Source organism: Triticum aestivum, chromosome 3D (genome assembly GCF_018294505.1).
Source record: "Triticum aestivum cultivar Chinese Spring chromosome 3D, IWGSC CS RefSeq v2.1, whole genome shotgun sequence".
Classification (NCBI taxonomy): Eukaryota; Viridiplantae; Streptophyta; class Magnoliopsida; order Poales; family Poaceae; genus Triticum; species Triticum aestivum.
The window spans coordinates 39,100,634-39,121,440 of record NC_057802.1 but is presented as its reverse complement, the minus strand read 5'-3'; the positions used below and the strand labels follow the sequence as shown (position 1 = coordinate 39,121,440).

General features: G+C 48.8%; 2 protein-coding genes across 2 annotated transcripts; one reads left to right on the top strand and one right to left on the bottom strand.

Moving 5' to 3' along the window:
• The first annotated feature begins 6,535 nt into the window (after window positions 1-6,535).
• LOC123073994 (NAC domain-containing protein 100) lies at window positions 6,536-7,706 on the top strand. The gene is made up of 2 exons (XM_044496961.1): window positions 6,536-7,068; window positions 7,200-7,706. The coding sequence occupies exons 1-2, from the start codon at window positions 6,562-6,564 to the stop codon at window positions 7,368-7,370; spliced, it is 678 nt and encodes a 225-aa protein (XP_044352896.1). The 5' UTR covers window positions 6,536-6,561; the 3' UTR covers window positions 7,371-7,706.
• Window positions 7,707-17,601: 9,895 nt separating this feature from the next.
• On the bottom strand, window positions 17,602-20,535 carry LOC123077181 (alcohol acyltransferase 9). Its single transcript, XM_044499398.1, has 2 exons — window positions 20,041-20,535; window positions 17,602-18,807 (listed from the first exon to the last, which is right to left on the bottom strand). Exons 1-2 carry the CDS (start codon window positions 20,485-20,487, stop codon window positions 17,800-17,802), a joined length of 1,455 nt encoding a protein of 484 aa, XP_044355333.1. The 5' UTR covers window positions 20,488-20,535; the 3' UTR covers window positions 17,602-17,799.
• Between the last annotated feature and the right edge of the window lie 272 nt (window positions 20,536-20,807).

Below are 20,807 nucleotides of genomic sequence, written 5' to 3'. Positions count from 1 at the left end.
ATATTTACAGTTCAGAGCATCCTACTGCACACAGTATATAAAACTTGTTCACAAATAGGTAAAAACCGTTTGTTGCCTTTTAAATTTCTCATTCTGCTTCGTGTAACATGACTGACATTGGTGAAGAAAATAGAGAAGTACGGGGGAGCCCAGCGGATTTTTAATTAAGGAATAAGAAAAGTGTGAGACACACATGTCAGATCCCTGTGAAATTAACCGATATGGTTAAATGTCACCCATAAGAAGCAAATGTGCGCCGACCCGAACATGCCACACTGCGCTCCATAAGAGCCAGTCCACGACCCGAACATGGCAATTAGAAATATTTACCAGCAATTTCCTCTTACTAAATGTGTACTTTACGCCAATTTCGGCCTCATGCGAATTCGACGCAATATGCCAGCTGGTTGTAGAAACGGGAGGAGGTGCATGCAAAGTTAGGATATGGCCAAAGCATTGGGTTGATAAGCACATACTGTAGATCCATACATCTCGTGCAAGGTTTTCTATGAAAAGTGAAGAGGCCGGTGATGTGTGTGGCACGCATACGAACGTACACGGGTATGCAAGATGATCTGGAAAGCAAATAAAAGTAAGCAACAGAAGGTTTATCTCCAGAAAGATGTCATTGGCGTGCCTTGGTACACATATAATGCATGTACGTATGTGCATGAAGAGCGTGAAGCTTACGGGGATTCAGCATGTGGCGGGGCACGTGTCCAATGGCGCCATCGTGTTGTGGGAGATAGAGATTAATCATCTTGTTGCATGGCCACGCTTGTGTTGCATGTGTGCATAATGCAGGAGCAACGTGCTCCTGGATGTAGCTGACACCCGCATACACCACCTCGCGCCCGACATGGTGAATTATCTTTCCATGTATTGCTAGATTAGGCTAACTATGGACTGAAAGCTGAATAAAACTGTTGCTTATTGATGATTTGGTGCGGCATACAAGAGTATATAAGAGGGTACAAACCGACTTGGGGTAGGGGTACAAAACTGACTTGGACTAGAAGTCGTATACCATAATGACTACTCTAACATCCCCCCGCAGTATCAACGGCAGGCTCGACGACGTTGAGACTGAAACAGATATCTTGAAACGGCTTAGTAGGCAGTGCCTTGGTGAAAATGTCAGCAAACTGAGCCGTAGAAGGAACATGAAGCACCCGAACCTGACCAAGAGCAACCTTTTCACGAACAAAATGAATATCAATCTCAATATGCTTTGTGCGTCGGTGTTGAACTGGATTGCTGGTCATGTAGACTGCTGATATGTTGTCACAGTAGACAATAGTGGCCTGCTCAATAGGCCTGTGTAGCTCGGAGAGTAACTGTCGAATCCAGATTGTATCTGCAACGGCATGTGCCACAGCGCGATACTCAGCCTCGGCCGACGAACGTGAGACTGTAACCTGTCTTTTCGAAGACCAAGAAATCAAATTGTTACCAAGAAAAACACAAAAACCGGAAGTGGACCTTCGAGTGTCAGGACAACCAGCCCAGTCTGCATCAGAGTATGCGGTAAGCGAGTTTGGAGAAGAATTATTGAGGTGGAGACCATGATTGAGAGTTCGTTTTAAATACCGAAGAATGCGTTTAACATGATTATAGTGAGGAACCCGGGGATCATGCATATAGAGACATGCTTGTTGAACAGCAAAAGAGATTTCAGGACGAGTAATGGTGAGATATTGGAGAGCACCTGTTAGGCTACGATAGAGAGTAGGATCGGAAAAGGGTTCACCGGTAGCCGAAAGTTTAAAACTAGTATCGACAGAAGTGCGAGATGATTGACAGTCAAGCATACCAGCACGATTAAGAAGATCAAGAATATACTGGCGTTGGGAAAGAAAAAGGCTGGAGGAATCTCGAACAACAGCAATGCCTAAGAAATGATGAAGGAGTCCTAGGTCAGCCATAGAAAATTCAGATCTAAGAAGAGAGACAATATGATCTAAGAACTTTTGAGAGGAGGCGGTAAGAATGATATCATCTACATAGAGAAGTAAATAGGCAGTGTCAGAAGTTTGATGATACACAAAAAGAGAGGTGTCGGAGAGAGATGGAGTGAAGCCTATTGTTTGAATGAAGGAGGAGAAGCGTTGAAACCAAGCTCGTGGGGCCTGTTTAAGACCGTAGAGAGATTTCTGAAGAAGACATACATGAGTTGGAAAGGATGGTTTTTCAAAACCCAGAGGTTGCTGGCAGTAGACAGTTTCTTGAAGGGAACCATGGAGAAAAGCATTTTTAACATCAAGTTGGTGAATGGGCCATGAAGAGGAGACAGCAACACTAAGAATGGTGCGAATGGTGCTAGGTTTAACAACAGGAGAGAAGGTTTCTTCGTAATCAATTCCTTGTTGCTGAGAGAAGCCACGACAAACCCACCTGGCTTTATATCGTGAGAGGCTCCCATCGGAGTGGAACTTTTGGCGAAAAATCCATTTGCCAGAAACAATATTTGTATTGGGAGGACGAGGAACAAGTTGCCAGGTGTTGTTTTGAAGTAAAGCATTATATTCTTCTTGCATGGCAGCGGCCCAATTGGGATCAAGTAGAGCAGTTTTGTAATTCTTTGGAAGAGAAGTGAGAGATACGGAGGTATGAAGGTTTAGGCGGTCTTGGGGTTGATGAAATCCTGATTTGGCCCTAGTACGCATGCAATGATCATTAATCGGGGCTGCTGTAGGAATAGCACGAGGGGATAAGGTGGGTACTGGTGAGTCCGGCGCAGCGGAAGAGTCGGACGAAGGAGTAGGGCTGGGTGGTGGAGTGGGAGCAGGGCTGGGTGGTGGAGTGGGAGTAGGGGCCGAGGGTGTTGGGGAGGGAGCAGAGGTCGGGGGTGTTGGGGACGTCTCGGGTGGGGTGAGTGTATGGTTGGGATTGGCTATGGTGGGTGTTAATGGTGGTGGTGATAAGTTGTGTTCGGCAGGTAGGGGAGTATATAGTTGGAAAGGACGAGGAGAGGGGGTGTTTGCGGAGCTAGGGGTGTTGGATGGTGTAGTAGTGCGTTGTGAGAAAGGAAAAATATGCTCAGCAAACGTGACATGACGAGAGACATGAACGTGTCCGGTGTGAAGGTCGAGACAGCGATAGCCTTTGTGCTCGTCAGAGAAGCCGAGAAAAGCACATGGGATAGAGCGTGGTGACAATTTATTTGCAGAAGTGGCGTAGGCATTGGGAAAACAGAGACAGCCGAAAAAACGAACCGCGGAGTAGTCGGGGTGGGAAAGAAAGAGGGAATAATAGGGAGTAGTGTTGGGTTTAGTTTTAGAAGGTCGAATATTTAGAAGGAAGGTGGCCATGTGTAGGGCTTCAGCCCAAAACTTGGGAGGCATGGATGATTGAATGAGGAGAGTGCGAACTATATCATTGAGGGTGCGAAGAGAGCGTTCTGCTTTACCATTTTGAGGGGAGGTGTAGGGACATGAGAACCTAAGCAGGATGCCATGTTGTAAGAAGAAAGTACGATTTTTAATGTTATCAAACTCGCGACCATTGTCACATTGGATAAAGCGAATTGGGAGGAAGAAGTGAATAGACACATAGCGTTGAAAATTAAGGAAAAGAGAATGGACCTCGGATTTGTTGCGTAGAGGAAAAGTCCAGACAAAGTGGGTGAAATCATCTAGGATAACAAGGTAGTATTTAAAACCCGAAACACTTGCAATGGGAGAGGTCCATAAATCACAATGTATTAATTCAAAGGGATAAGTGCTACAAGAACTAGAGGAACTAAAGGGAAGACGCACATGTTTGCCTAATTGACAATACTCGCAAAACACAGAATTATGAGAGTCCCTATTATATGGTATGGTAAATTCACTAAGCATAGAAGCTAAGACGGCGGGGTTGGGATGGCCCAAGCGACGATGCCAGAGATCGACGGAGGCCAGCATGGATGTTGGAGGGGTGGCGGCAGGAACTCCATTAAGAGAATAAAGATCACCGGAGCTATTGAAGCGAGCGATCTCGGCCTTGGTCAGGTAATCCTTCACAGATAAACCAAAAGGGTCAAATTCAGCCGAAACTAGATTGCCGCAAGTAAATTGGCGAACAGAGATAAGATTTTTAATGAGGGCGGGTGCAACTAGAACATCGCGAAGTAAAAGAGGTTTGGTGGAAGAGGGAAGTTGAGCCTGACCAACACAATATATAGGAATAGATGATCCATCTCCAAGGATAATGGAAGGGAAAGGAGATTTAGTGCAAGAAGATAACCAATTACTAGATGCAGACATATGACTAGAGGCCCCTGAATCAAAGATCCAATCCGTACCTGAGTTTCCTTGTGCAGCAAAGTTATTCATGGCCTGGAGAAAGGCAGCTTGATCCCAGCTCGGCGTCGCAGGTGAGGGTGGCGTCGGAAGCAGTGCCGGCGGATACGATGGTGAAGGCAGTAGGGCCGGCTGGGGAGTGTAGTAGGCATTGGCCGGCTGTGGTGGGGGTGGCGTCGGGAGCAGGGTCGGCTGAGGTGTGTAGTAGGCGTCGCTGTCGGTGCTGTAATGACCATAAGGAGCATACGTCGGGGCGGCGTGATAGGCATTGGCCGGCTGTCGGGGGTTGAGAACCCCGGGAGCACCAGTAGGCGGCCGAAGGCCGGGTTGCCAGGCACCTGAGTATGCCGGCGGAGCACCGAGGGTGGACGGAGCGGACCAGGGCATGGGCCATGCTTGAACAAGCCCCGTCCAAGGATCATGAGGAGGCCGCCATGCAACCGCAGATGGAGCGCTAGTGGGTGGTGCAGGACTCGGTGCGGGTGATGTCGTAGGCGGAACCGAACGAGTCGACGGCGGCCTGTAGATAGGGTTTTTGCCGTGGTAGTTCGGACTAGGACGCCAGCCTGGGGGCGGTTGAACAGATGACGATGCGGACGGCCCGGCGGCAGGAGCCGGCCTGGAAGGCGGCGCTGGTGTAGACGACAGAGGAGGATGAGCCGCAGCATGAAAGACCTTGGGGCGAGAGTCCTTGCGAGCTTGTGTTTCCGCCGCGAGTTGTAGCAAGGAACGAACTTCAGCGAAGGTATGAGGGGGCCGTATCATCGGTATGAACGAGGCTTGCTTGTCAAAGTCTTCGCTGAGGCCGACGACGACGATATTGATTAGCTGTGAGTCGCTAACTGTATCGCCGAGTTCGCGGAGCTCATCACCAATGGTCTTAACGCGCTGGCAGAACAGGTTCAGCGGGGCGTCTCCTTGCACCATATTGCGAAGCTCGGTGTGGAGAGCGTTTTTCCGAGCGTCGGTGTTGCTTTGGAAGAGCTGACGGAGGGAGTGCCAGATGTTGGCAGCGGTGGCGCCGTCGTGATTGAGCATGTTGAAGATCTCGGTGGTGATGCGGGTGTAGAACCACTGGACGATCGCGAGATCGTCTTTCAACCATTGCGGATCGTCGGGGCGGGGAAGACAGTTGGCGGCGACATGCGAGCGCAGGTTGCAGCGGCCGAGGTGGAGATCGAAGAGATGTCTCCAATGGTAGTAGTTGTGGGCGGCGAGATCAAGAACTATGGGGATGTAGGGGCTGACGTCGGAGATTGTGTCAGCAAGAGATATTGGTGCGGCGAGGATGGGTGCAGGGTAGTTTTGTGGAGCTATGGTGAGAGCCGAGAGAGAAGTGGCCGCGGCGTTGGCAGCCTTGGCGATGAGTGCGGCCCGGCGCTCGAAGTAGCCGGGCGGCGGCGGCGGTGGCGTTGGCGGAGCCATACCCTAAACCCTAGGACCGGTATCTGATACCATGAAAGCTGAATAAAACTGTTGCTTATTGATGATTTGGTGCGGCATACAAGAGTATATAAGAGGGTACAAACCGACTTGGGGTAGGGGTACAAAACTGACTTGGACTAGAAGTCGTATACCATAATGACTACTCGAACATGGACAATTGTAAAAAAAAAAAATTGTACCATCCATCCAGTGACCAGGGGCTTTGAAAACATAAATCGTTTTGCGTAAACATGCATCAGCTTCAGTATATGGTAATTTTTTTCTTCTAAAATATATAGTATGTGGTAAATACATAAGGGTGAAATGTATAGTACATATAGTTCACACATGATACATCTCAATTAAACGCCATATAAATTAGAACAATAGCAGGGCTACATATGCACACGCAGCTAGTAGATACATACAAATGTGGGTGTCTATTTGCTTTACATAACAAAGCTAGGCGGCAACAGCAACAGAACATATAGATCGGACGAGCAGGTGGGTAGAGGACTTCACATGCATACGCTAACAAGAATGAAAACAAAACCAATTGTGCAATCTGGCATGGCCATGGCCTAGAAAAGCTCGAGAGACCCATCACCTGTCACTACCAGGGTGAGGCGCTGACAATAGGACAACAGGCGCACGGTTGTAAAGACGAGGAAGCTATCTCTATCCATCCACTGCCAGGAGGAACGCAATTAAACAAAGGCAAAAATGTTGATGCTTCTTTGGCAAGCGCCTTGCCAGTACACGCATTCACTCCTATTTAAGCACCTCCCCTCATATATCTAGCTCATTAAATTCGTTCCATAGTTGCATACAGCGATCCCATAGAGCCTCCACCATGGCAGACCACCTTCAAGTTCAGCAGCAACAACAACAGTTGGAGCTTCCACCGGGGTACAGGTTCCACCCTACTGATGAGGAGATCATCACCTCCTACCTTGCCCCTAAGATTCTCAACCCAGCGTTCGACGCCACGGCGATCGGTGAGGTGGACGTGAACAAGAACGAGCCATGGGAGCTTCCCAAGAAGGCCAAGATGGGGGAGAACGAGTGGTACTTTTACTGCCAGAAGGACCGCAAGTACCCCACTGGGATACGAACCAACCAGGCCACGAAGGCCGGCTACTGGAAGACCACAGGTAAGGACAAGGAGATCGTCAATCCACATTGTACGTCCATGCTCATCGGCATGAAGAAGACATTGGTGTTCTACAAGGGCAGAGCTCCCAGCGGGGAGAAGACCAACTGGGTCATGCATGAGTACAGGCTCGAGATCGGCAAGCAGTCAACAACCGGCCTGCCCACCGCCATCACAAATGCCGCTTCCATTAACGCGTCTTCCAAGGTATATATTTAAACATAGAGTATGGTTGTACGTAGTCAAATCATGAACATGGTCGTCCATCCATACATACGTACACACCTAGCTATTGACCATAATTTATTTGCACTGATTCAATTTATGTATGTTGGCAGGAGTATGTGGTTTGCAGGATCTTCCATAAGAACACTGGAAGTGGGCTGTCATCCATGGTGTCACATGAGGACGTTGGGACCAGGCCGGGCAACAACGACCAGGGCAACGGCAGTGGAACAACCACCCACAAGATCTCGTCTATGAGCATGGGTACAGATGGGGCATGTTGAAGTACTGATAATCAGATGATCCAAGACAAGATATATATGTGTGTGTGCATTAATTAATCATCCATCAGAAGATTGGTCGATATATACCAACATCTATATTGGTTTGCAGCGCATTTTATTTTTCAGCGTGATTCCAACAGAGTGCATGCACCACATCAGAAGATCGGTCCATATATACCAACATCTATATTGGTTGGCTCGTTTTGCTTGCCTCTCTTGTGCTAGTATTGTGTGTATGTGTATCGGCTTGTACATGCACCACATATCGGTGTATAGCTAGCTACATTTGCATTGTAAACTTCCTAGGAGTGTACACCCTGCATGTTTTAAACCTAGCTATATGGAATATACTATTTTCTTAAATTATGAATGTTTGACTAAATGTATTATCATGAATTTGATTACATATGTTTATTTTATTTGGAAACAAATTTTGAGCATGCGCCAACCTAGAGGGACTTCCATCAACCACATAAACTCTTACTTACACTTTCAAAGTTTAACAAATGTATTGAATAACTTATTTTTAGAAAAACACACACACACACACATGTAAGTGATGAAATATCATTGATCTTTCGAAATGTATACTTTTTTAGTTGCCTTAATCAATGAGAATATGATGGCCGAGATGGAATGAAATGCAGAACACATATCATTCTCTTATAATTATAACACGACAACCATATATATAGGATTTCATGATTGGTCTAAGCAGGTCTGAAACAATTTTTAGGTCACGCATCAGTACTAGCCATAAATAGAGGGTTTCATGGTTGAGCATAATGTTATGGCCTAATTTTGGTTAGGAGAAACTAACGGAACAAAATTTATTTTCTCACTAACCACACAACAGAATTGGAGACGGGATCAATACTAGCGGTGGCGGAATTATATGATCGAGCCAAGCTGGGCAGTGACATGTATAGCCCAGGAGAAAACAAAGGAGCCGAACTAACCTGCCGAAAACCTTGCCAAATTACTTTCTGTGCACTCTATCAGCCTGGCCCGCCTAAGAGCAATTTTAGCAGACCCCGCATTTTGCCGAACTGTAAACTATGTTTGCAGGTCGCACGGGGACGCTTATGCATGCTGAAAACTGCGGCGGCAGAACAGAAACCGTAACAAACCCGTAATATTTAAAAAAAAGTTGTTTCGCCCGAGAAATTTAAGCAGCAGCTCGCCGAGCTTGCTCGCATAGATGGTTCTTCTTCGCATAATAAGTTCGTACACTCCACATACATACATATTAAAGGTCAGAGATGCTAGACAGGGCCTACGCTACCGCACCACTACAACAAAATTGAGCTCACCGGAGCTCCTGCGGTAGCTGCCCACCGGCGGCGATCAGTCGGAGTCGGAGTCGGCCTCGATGTAGAGCTTCGCCTGCTCCACCAGCCTCCTTCGATGCGTGCGCCTGCGATGCCGTGACGCCCGTCTCGAGGAAGAGCCGCTCGTACTCGAGCTCGCGCCGGATGCGCTCTTCCATCTCCTCCTGCTCCCCCGCCGACCGCTCGAGGACGACGCGCTCGAGGAGCTCCTCCTGCCCTGGGGGAAGGTAGTCCTCGGGCCCGATGACGCCTCGGCGCGGCGGCGCATCGGGCACGGCCTCCTCCGGCTCCCTCTTCACCGGAACGAGTCGCGAGCTCGATGCGCCCGCGGATGAGCATCCCGCGGACCAGTGGCCGGATGAGCTCCCCGCGGACCAGTTGCCGGAGGAGGCATGGCGGCGACGGGCGAGCTCGAGATCGAAGTCCTCGAGCTCGCGGCGGCGGCCGGGTACCGCGGTTGAGCCACCGACACGCCCCCCTCTTGCGCGCGCCGTGTTTGTCACTAAAAAAATCAGGATTTTTGAAATAGTTTTTAATATTTCTTGATTTTACTGTTCATCCGAGCTCATTTGAGGTCGGGACTACAAAAGTACTTTCGGTTAAAGTATTCCTTTTGTTCATTTCACATGTAATAGGGAAGTAACATGATATCCTACTGAATATTTGTAGTATGATTCGGTTAGGGATTTCTCAAATTCATCTTGTTTACCAGGGCCGCCCTTCAAGTGGCGTGATTTGCATAACGATCCTGCCTCCTCTCCCGAGCAACTCGCTCCCTGACCCGATCACCGCCACCACGCCATGTCCACCGCACCCGGCATCAGCCCTGCCTCACCTCCACATTGCTCCCCGTCACCATGAACTCCACCTCCGGCGCCATGATCCCGGCCGCCATGCCCATTGCTGCTTCTCCGGCGGTCAACATGGCCAGTGTTCGCACCCACGTCCCCATCACCCTGGACCTCCACACCAACAACTTCACCAAGTGGATCATGCTGATCCATGTGCTCCTCGGCAAGTATGACCTGCTCTCCCACGTCAACGCCATCACTGAGGCGGACCGCACCCCGGACTGGACTCGCGAGGACTACATCGTCCATTCGTGGCTCTATGGGTCCATCTCTGATGAGATCCTCGACATTATCATAGGGTAGGACCAGATGGCTCAGTAGGCTTGGATGCTCATCACCAACCTCTTCCTCGACAATCAATCAGATGACCTGCGTCATCTACCTTGGGGTGGAATTTCATGGTCTCGTCCAAGGCGACCTATCCATCACAGCCTACTGCCACCGTATTAAGACGCTCTCTGATGCCCTTAGCGACGTCGGCACCCCTGTCTCCGACAAGACGCTCTTCCTCAACTGTGTTTGTGGGTTCAGCCCGCTCTTCTCCGACATCACGATCATTGTCACCATGCAAAACCCTCTCATGTCCTTCAGCCAGAAGAGATCCATGTGCACTCTACGGCGGCGTGCCCTCCCACGCCACTAGCGGCTCCAACCCTTCTGGTCACCACCGTGGCTCGGACCTGGCATGGAAACAACACCGACGGAGGCGCCTCTGGTGGCGACCGCAACGACGACAACTTCTAGCGCAGGGTGTCCTCCTCGATTGGCCCCTAGGTTTGTTGCAACCCCTACATGGGGCAAGCCTAGGAGCTCCAGGCACCGCCGTCAATGCGGCACAACACTGGGCTGGCCTCCTGGGCCGCGGCATCCAGCGCTACCGCAGGCCCAGTCCTTCATCTTCCTCGCCCTGCTACAAAGGCCAGGCGTTTGGCACCAACCCTCTATTGACTCCCGCCTACGGCGCCACACCGACATGGAACTGCTCCGTGCTCCTCACTGCCATGAACAACGCCGCAACTCCATCGACCGTCGGTTAGTGGGTCATGGACTTAAGAGCCACAACACATATGGCCTCTCACCCATGTATGCTTCAAAATCTCACCCCTCTTCTTCTTCCTCAATTGTCACCGTTGGCAATGGTTCTACATTTCCCATCTCTTACACCGGCCAAACTTCTATACTGCTTCCTCTCGTTCTCTTATTCCTGACAATGTCTTAATAGTTCCTCATATTGTCAAAAATTTACTTGCATTCGTCGTTTCACCATTGATAACCTTTGATCAATTGAGTTTAACCTGTTTGGCTCTTGTTGTGAAGGACCTTCGTGTTGTGTATATATTTGTGTTGCATGTATTACGTGTTGTGGCCCACCTCCTAGTTGTGTATAGTTGAGGTTGAGGCCTACCCTGTACTTATATATACGTGCACCAGCACCCCATCAATACAACGCTTTATTGTATTGCAAACTATTCGTCTACATGGTATCATCTTTCTCGGTCCAACCCTAAGGTTCGCCGCCGCGCCGCCTCAAGCGCGCCGTCGCCGCACCCACCACCGCTGCACCCCACCGCCGCCGCGCTCCTCCCTCCCCTACACTGCGCCGCCGCCGCCCGCTTCGGCCCGCCCCGTAGCGCGCCTCCTGCAGCCGCCGCCACGCCTCCCTCTACAGCGCCGCCGCCCGCTGCTCCCTGCCGCGCCACCCGTCGCCGCTGCCACTCCCTACCCCGCAGCCGCGCCTCCCTCTACAGCCGCCGCATCCCCTGCCGCCGCTGTCCTCCTCTCCCTCTCCCAACAAAAAAAACACCCTAACCCTAGCCGCACCGCCATGTCCTCCCCAGGCTCCTCCACAACCCGCTCGTCGAACCCTTTCGCCGGCCCCGAGCCCTCCGGCGCCGCCATCCGTGACCTCAACATCGAGGCCCGGGTCCCTATCCACCTCGACAGCTCCAGCACGTCATACTACGCGTGAAAGACCTACTTCAACCTCATCTTCCGCGATGCATTACTGATCCCTTAATTAGATATGTGTGCGATGTTTTCTAACATCGCGTATGTACCATCACAACTGCCCGTGACTGATTTAATAAAATACACATGTACAATTTTTTGGAGACATGATTTGCCAATTATCTCTTTTCTCACGCACGAGTATTTTATGCGCTTCTTCATCTGCGTTCTGTGTTTTCCCTGCATAAGTTTTGAGTTCCGCAGCCAAATTTCAGTAGGCGTGAAATTTTAGAATTTATTCATCCACCTCATCCCGACGCATCACATTTCAGTAGTATCTTCCCACCCTTTCCCCCCTTCCGGCATCTTATACCGCCTCCGCTGCAACCACAGCTTCAACCACATCTACGTTCTACCCGAGCCTAATCGATCTAGTCAGGTAACCCACCGATCTCCATCACCGCCCCGGCCTGATTGCTAGATGGCACATGTGAAACACCCTCATGCCTTCAAATCCTCACACACCTACTCCAAAGCATCGACGCGTAAGCCCAACCACATATCACGCGGAGGTCAAGTAGCCGATGGCGGTTGATGGCAAGGTGGCCGATGTGAGTGTTGACCCGAAGGAACACCTCGCCTCCAACGCTGCCAACTTGGTGCACGCCCTGAACCCAGATGAAGTGCCTCATCAACCACCCCTCGGGATTTACCAAGTATGAACTGTCAAGTTCAATTTTACCAATACCAGTTGCAATGGCTATGTTTTGTATGGTTGATATATTAAGAATGTTGTAGTAAACACTCCTAACCCGTCTTAGCTATTTTTCCTACATTTTTTTGACAAATGGGCCATTCTATGATCTACCATCACTTGCCTTGTGATGCTAAACTCTATCAATTTCAATTTCATCAGCAATTTAAATTCCTTTATTAGTTTGTCTATAGTTAACACGTGCCTTTTTTATTTGAGTAATGCACACTATTATGTTCAAGTTTGAACTTCCCAGTGCAGTTTCAGCAATACCAGTTACAAACTTACAATGCATATGTTAGGTTGATGCTAAGCCTGTTGTAGTAAACAGTTCTATCCATTTTTTACTCCCTCCCTTTGCTACCTTGCTACTAGTCGCAATGAAGATATCATTGAAGATGTTGTCGTTTAATTATCATTCCTATTTTTGGTGGATGTTAACCCTCTTGTAGTTGACACATCTTTCCATGTACATACACATGGCCACAATCGGCGATGTTGTTGTTTACCATCGAGGTTAGTTTCCATACCAATGTCTTTGAGTATTTTACATCATTTCTACAAGTTGCAGTTTAGCTTCTAACATTTACTTGTTGCTTGTAGGTACACATGTCAGCTACTGATCCACACTTCGACCCGGTGGAACACCTTGCCTCCGACGCCGCCGACTTGGGGCAGACTCTGGCCCAGATGAAGTGCCCCAACAACTACCCCTCATAATTTACCATGTATAAAATGTCCAGTTCAATTTTACCAATACTAGTTGCAATGGCTATGCTTTGTACACTTGATGTATTAAGCATGCACTACTGCAGGATGCTGCTAACGCGACACTATAATCAGAGACCTTAACCTCCACGCCCCGAAGGAGATGCCATGAATCTATGTCGGAGCTCCGCGAACTACGTCCAGATGGACAAACTCAAGGAGGTTCGGAGCCCGAAAGATAAACACGAAGAAGAAGCACCTCCATCCGCCCAAGTGCCACACGTGTGATGACTCAAGGGGTGTTTGATTGCTACACTGAGCTACGTGCCTGAAAAAATGTGGTGCCTGCCGGTAGCCTCGAAAACAAAAGATTTTAGCCTGACCAGGCAGCCTAAGTGCGGTGCTGTTTGTTTTGTGTCTGAGCCCGACTGACATGATACAGTACAATTATTATATAAAGAACTCCACACCTATCCTATTTATGCAAAAGAATGGCTATTTTAATTCCAAGTGATGCAACAGGCACGTGATAGTAAAGGTTTTTTTGGTAGCCTTTGTTTTTGACGGCGATGAAAGAAAGAGAACCCCTCCTAACCCAGGCGCAAGAAATAGGAGGCCTGACTCAGCTAACCACACTATCGGAGGGCGGTCTGGCTAATTATGGCTAGTGGTAACTCAGGCCAGACAAGTAAGAGGGTCACTCAGGATAGCAACCAAACAACACATATGGTAGCAACCAAACGACACATGGTCACATTTGAGGCAGGTGGTCAGGCCAGGCAAGTTCGGTCAGGCATCCAACCAGACAACCCCTAAAAACCCTAACCTAAACTAATAGCCTGGGCGAAGGCACTGGGATTCCCTTTCTTGCCACCAGCCAATGGAGCGGTAGGTAGAGGGGAGGCGAGTCCATGCGCTTGCCAGTGCAACCTAGACGGGAGAGTTTTTCCTATCCGAGTTTCTTAGTTGAGGAAAGGAATTTGATTTCATGAGATATATTTACATACTAACTCCATGTATGTGATGGAAGTAACTAATGGAATAGCATCCTACAAAATCTATCGGATTTTAGTTGCCTTGATCGGCGAAAGAAAGATGCCTCACATGCATGGAAATGGCAATGCAAATTAGTTCTGCCAGATCCCATGTCCAACCGAAAACACGCATGATATACAAAGTGGAGTATGTCTTAGTTAGCATCACTTTTCCAAAATCGAAAGAGAAGTTGGAGCGACTGATCAGTCCATTAATTTAATTTTGAGTTACATGCCTTCAATGTTTGGAATATCGCTTATCGTTAGCATTTCAGTGGGCTAGGGATTAGAGATTAATCAGATATCTGCCAATTAACCGATTTTTACTCAAAAATTTCCAGACGTACTGCAAAACTTTTCCGGCTTGATAATTTACTCCCACACACTTCTGGTTTCTCCGAAACACTTTCCCTTTTCTCTCCGAAACATTTTCAGTGTCTCCAAACCTTGCTGGCATGGGCAGCGCTTGTTCCTCATGTGAGGTTGAGCGGCCACGCGTCGCGCGTTGGGCGAGCCTCTCAACTTCTATGATACTGCATGGCATCTTCCCCCGTGTGTCAAGTTCTTTAGTTGAGGAAAGGAATTTGATTCCATGGGATGGATTTACATACTAACTGATGGAATAGCATCCTGCAAATATCAACGAAAGATGATGCCTCATATACATGGAAATGGCAATGCTAACTAGTTCTGCTAGATCCCATGTCCAACCAAAAACACGCATGATACACAAAGTGGAGTATGTCTTAGTTAGCAGCACTTTTCCTTGAAGGGAAGGGAAATTAGAGGCGGCTGATTCCTTCATATTAGTTTAAGTTTGTGTTACTTATCTCTATTGTCTTTTTATAACTCCTCATTATACTCGTTGAGTCCTCTAAATTGTAAGAAATTGTTTTTTTTTGCGAGAAGTAAGAAGTTGGTCATAAAGTTAAACTCATTAGTGCACACTCCCCACAAATAGCTACATTGAGAATTTTTACAGTGCATCAAGTCAATTTGGGCCGTTCGTTTCTATGGTTTGAAGAGCCCAGATGAGTCCATATACTACACCAGGTTTTGGGTAGTATATTTACTAGTTAGGGCATTTTGGGTACTTCAATATTTATCAATCGCGCGGTCAGGTTTCTTCCCCGCCATGGCCAACCTTTCCTCCCATCATCTCTTGCCCAGTCCACGCCGGCAAGCCGTCCTGTACTTTTCGGCGACAAGCCACGGCCGCCGACGAAGCAAAGCTGACGCCTCGGTTCGTGCACCAAGCTGGAATTTCCCTCACGTAGACAGGACACAACGATGTGGAAAAGCTCCGCCGGCCGGATAGACAATCACGTCATGCACATATGCAACAATCAGATCACTGCTTGCTCTCGTAACACAAGTGCGCACGCGAGACGCTTGCTGATGGCCACAAGCACATATGGTCCCCTGTGATTGTCTTTATTGCATCAACTCACCTTGTGATTACAAGGCCGGTGGCGTTGAGCAGAGCTCTACGACGGCGGGATCGAAGATGGGCAGTTGATAAGTCTTCCATTCACCCTTCTGCTCCTCGGGCGAGTCGACGCCGGACACTTCCGGGCCGACAAGCTGCCCGACGCTCTTGGCCTGCGATCAGGGGTTCCGCACCATGCGCCTGAACCAGGTTCGTCGCCGTCGCCGTGCCTCTCTCGCGGGGCAGCTCCGGCAGCCCGAGGGAGTAGCTGTAACGTGGGCCGCATATGCATCTGCTCGTGCCTCCTCGCAATGAGGCTTGGGAGTGCACCGAGGGAGTTATCGAACTTGTCAATCACCTCGCAGCACCACCCCACCCATCACTTCAGACGGCCGTCGCACACCCGCGCCGCCTTGCTCGCCATCGCCCTGTCAGCCGCGTTGCCGTTGCTACTCATTAAATAAAAATCAAATCGGCTAGTGCACCGAGCGCCACATGAAGCCGTGTTGTTCTGTGTGCAAGCATTGGCTGCAAGGGAGTGGGTATAGCGGAGGTCCTTGCGCCGGCGAGCCGCATGGAGATTTTTGCGGCGGCGTGGCCTCACGAGCAGCGGAGGAACAATGTCGCGTCAGATGGGATTAAATTAATTAATTAGATTAATATAATTATGATTAAAGCTAAGAAAGAATAAATCTACCTCTTATTGAGAATTACTAATATGTCCTTGAGTGAAAATTTTATTGATCAATACTGACCATTGGATCAACTAAATACTACCACTATGTTGGGTAGTATGATGCACCGTAAAAAGTCTCTTTTTCATAGGGAGGATTATGCCTGGGTTTATAGATAAAGCTCGCTGACCAAGGTAGCCAAATGGTGATGACACAAGATTTATTTTCTTTGTGAATAGAGTGACACAAGATTGCAATACAAGCATACAAATATCACAAGTTTCAATATCACTGAACAAAATTATTAATTAGTTGTGCATGTTCCAGAGCATTTAGCCAAGCCTGCCAGATAATGCAAGGGGTTTACCCCAAAATACCACGCAACCAAGGAAAGAAATATATGGAACCCTTACCATGCAGCGTAATACACCGATGAAGAGTCATAATACCTCCCGAGCTTCATTGAGCTCGTATTTATTTATTTATTTTGAAAACAATTAAATCTCTTTTAAAAAATATAAATGCATGTATAGAAAAAAATCATCAACAGATCTTTGATCTACACAGAAAAAAAGATAAATACATGGGCAAAATATAGTTTTTTTTCTTTCCCTTTTGGAGCCACAAATTAGTCTCTTCTCCGTAGCGTACAAATCAAACATATTATTTAAAAATGTATAAATATCTATATTTATTCCAGAAGAACCGTTTAATGTTTATGAAACTTGTAAAAAAAGTTTTTCGTTTATAAAAAATCCAGGCTGCCTAGAGCCCATGAGCCAATATGTCGCACTATGTGCTCCCATCTTAACGAGAGTAACCTAAGACTTTCGAATCAATATGGAACCATTCTCAGAGTCTCGCTTCATATATAATCTTCCTGTATCTACAAAGGAGACCAAAATCAGTATTGATCGAACACCAAAATTTCGTAACATCTTTTAATACCACAATTTAGCTTATAAATATGTGCAAATCTAATTGACCAAGATTTAGGAATAAAACTTTAGGCAACCGGGAATTAACCAAAAAAAAAGTTTAGAGATTACGGATTGTTAGGCTAAATTAGATAATGTGTAAGGACGTGGATCACTCGTTGGCAGACAAGCGCGATAGCTAGGTGGTACGAAAAAGCTACGTGCAGCAGATTTGATTGAAGTATCTGCAAAAGCTTGCAGCTTTGACCTTGTACTAGTAGTGATGAAAAGAGAGATGGATGCACCGTTGGAGCCAGTAGTACGCAGCATAAAAGAAGGGATTGCTTTGACTTGCGTCGGTCGACCGATCCATGTGGTCGGTGGAATAATGCAAAAGCTAATAAAGCTTAAACGATTTGATTTGATGCAAAGATGATGGATCGAGCAGGCTGTGTTTTATCAAATCCAATCGCCAGTAAAAGTTTCATTCCCTTGCCTTAGTTTGCTTTCACTAATAATTCGTTCCAGAAATTCCCTCCTGGAAATTTATAGTAGTTAGATTCAAAAGACTAATATAATTTACAAATTACAGGAAAATGCTCTAGATATAATTATGGATCGAGCAGGCTGTGTTTTTAAGTTGTTGATTGACGACGATGAGCATGCTTATGATCATGTTCAAATTTTTGATGGATCAGACGAACAAGATCCAAATACAAAATTTACATAAGTTCATCCCTATGTTCCATGACAACTTGAGATTGGGCATTATGCTAGGATTACTTTAGTAATCCATCTTGATCTCATGTCCATGACAGGGTTGGTGCTGCTCGTCGCGCTCCAGCATACCGGCAATGGCACCGCCGTCCGTTTCTTCCACACCACTGAGTTCAACAGGGTTGCAGCAGTAGTGCTCGAACTTGTCGGCAGCCGCCTGCGGGACGGAGACGAGCACGGTGACGCCGCCGGGGTCGCCTGCCACCGGGACGAACACGCAGTATATCTCGCTGGTGAGCGGGCCCATGTGCGCCGGCGTGCCCCCGCCGAAGTCGAGGTCCTCCAGCCCCAACCGCGTCCATGCCGAGATCACCAGGCTCGCCGACAGGTCCGGCTTGGCTCCACCGCCCGCGCCGACGCGGCACTCCTCCAGGAGGTCCACCATGGAGCGCACGTAGTCGTCGTCCACGCGCTCCTTGGCCACCTGCACGAGCCGGATCACCGTCGCCGGCGCAGCCACCGCCGCCACCTGCCCCGCCGTAGACTCCGCGCACCCGAGCACGAAACCATTGCCGTAGTATCCCTCGGGGAGCTCCGGCTTTAGGCGCCGCCGGGCGTTCACCGAGAAGAGGAGCTTCACGCGGAGCGCCGCCGGCGGGTCCAGCGCGCGCACCCATGCACGCCACACCGTGGCCGCCAGCGCCTCGAAGGAGGTGCAGCGCTTGAGCGCCGGCGCCGACAGCAGCAACTGTTTCTTGAGGTGCCCCAGGTGCGCCCCCGTGAAGGTGAGGGACACCGGCGAGAGCGGCTGGCCTAGCAGGTGCTCCAGGAGCGTGGGCTCGTCGTGGGCGACGGCGTTCTGGCAATACTCCGGGTGCGTGAACTCGACGCGCGGCGGGCAGCGCGGGCGCAGGGCGCGGCGGTCATGGACGACGGGGTGGTCACCGCCACCGGCGATGTCGGACCTGGCGGCGCGCGCCCAGGCGTGCAGGAACTGCGCCGTGCCGATGCCGTCGCAGAGGCAGTGGTTGATGGCCGTGCACAGGACCATGCCGCCGCAGCCGAGGTGGGTCACCTGTCATGCCATGTCAGCCATTCATGTGCTTGTCAGTCAGTGGCGCACTGGATTGCAGGTCTAAATCAAAGATCTATCTCGCAACATGAATGACCAAGATCACGATGGTGATGATGATGATTAGTCAGGCCGGGAGCTTGACAGTGATGGCACTGCAACATACACATGATCTAGTACTAGAAAGTGCTAATTACTGTGTTGCCAGTACAAAATTTGCAGAGGATCGGCGAGATGCAGCAGGTGAGAATTCAGTTTGAGGGAGGACAGGCCACCCCCACTGAACTCATAAAGCCACAGTTAAAGGCAGCACCTCAGTGGAGTGTAGTAGTACTACTGTTTAGTACTGTAGATTATTTTTCAGTTGAATAAACAGTTTAATTAGATTCTAGTTTCATTTTCAACAATCCTAGAACAGCACAAAGGGGATCAAGGATGCTGATGCTCACTGCAGGTCTACATATATACTACTCTTAGTACTAGTAGATATCATATGATAAGGATTGTTGAAAATTTGGAAGTGAGAAGATTGCCCCTGAAGATCTCATTCTGATCTAGCTAAGATATACACAGGCACCCAAGTCGTTGAGGAACAAAGCATAATTTGAGAAAATCAGATCGTGCATGGATCTGCCACTAATCATGATAAACTTGACAACATGCAAGTGGACTGGGTTGTTTGGAAGGACAAAGTGTGCCTCAGAAAATAAAGGTGGCGAGGCAAAGATGAGAGCTTTTGAGAAAGGTTGGTTGGACTCTCCTAACCCAATCTACCATCTCTGCTTTTTCGCCAACTTTGCTGTCTCCTAAGCTCTGCACTCTGCAGGTCACTGATCATACATCTAGCACACAACTACTGGGACGATAACATAGTTTAGCAACAATCTTAATTGCTCCCACTACACAGATTTTTCTTGGACGTACTGCACTGATTAACAAACTAATTCTATATGATTAACTGTACTCGAGCACTAGGCTGTTGTTTTTCAAGTCATGCAGGAACAGCAGCTACAGCATAAAATCAAGCTTATTCCTCACCAAGTACAGAAACCAAGCAGTGATAAATGGATGGATCTATAGATGCATGCAAAGGAAATTTGTGAAGAATAATTAGTGTAGGGGAGAATCATTTTTGCTGCAAGGGAAATTTATTTGTAAAGAATAAAAAGTGTATTATTGGTTAATTAACTAATTGATCCAGGGCAGAGCAGAGCAGAGTGGCAACTGGTGACTGACCTGGACGACGAGCGGCGGCACGGCGACGAAGCCGTGCGCGTCGACCCTGTACAGCAGCTTCCGCCACGACTTGTGCGGCGTGGCCCCGCCGCCGCGGAGGAAGTCGGCTGCGACGAGCCCGGGTAGGGAGCCCTCGGCGAACAGCGCCCCTTCGGCATTGCAGTCCACGGCGAGCTTCCCCTCCTCCTCGCCGTCGCCGGGACGGAGCCTCCCCGCCAGCGGGTAGTAGTCCACGAGGGCCTCGGCGAGCGAGGACCGGAGCGCCTCGGCGGTGACGGCGGCGTCGGCGGCGAATACGTAGAGGTACTTGATGGAGAAGCGGAGGAAGCGCTGGTCGTCGAGGTTGGAGAGGTAGAGCGCGTGGCGCGGCGTGGGGCGGCGGGGCGGCACCAAGACCGGATCGCCACGGTACTGCACCTCGCCGGAGATCTCCAGCCCCGTGCCCATGGCTGTCTATCTTGCTGGTCTTTTTGGGCTTTGGCCATGGCCCTCTGCTCTGCTCGGCTTATATACCACGGAAGATATTGTGCCAATGCACCTTTTTTTTAGATTGGCTAGTAAATTAATTTCCGTACATCTTCTCTCTATATATGGCACTAATTTAGGGCGTCTTTAATTTCTTCCTTGTATACATGTGTTAATCACAGGCGTATATTTGGGGAATACGTTACTTTGATTCTCCTTTTGAGTGTATCTCGCTCGTTAAGCTCACATATTTTTTTATTTTCATGGTACCTTGACTCATCTAGTCAATCTAATCGACCTAT

What these genes read in the sequence shown, in the direction of transcription:
- LOC123073994 (XM_044496961.1), top strand. Translation starts at nt 6,562, where the DNA reads ATGGCAGACCACCTTCAAGTTCAGCAGCAACAACAACAGTTGGAGCTT. An exon ending in CCATTAACGCGTCTTCCAAG is followed by an intron (nt 7,069 to 7,199) that starts GTATATATTTAA and finishes GTATGTTGGCAG; the next exon opens with GAGTATGTGGTTTGCAGGAT.
- LOC123077181 (XM_044499398.1), bottom strand. Translation starts at nt 20,487, where the DNA reads ATGGGCACGGGGCTGGAGATCTCCGGCGAGGTGCAGTACCGTGGCGAT. An exon ending in TGCCGCCGCTCGTCGTCCAG is followed by an intron (nt 18,808 to 20,040) that starts GTCAGTCACCAG and finishes ATGGCATGACAG; the next exon opens with GTGACCCACCTCGGCTGCGG.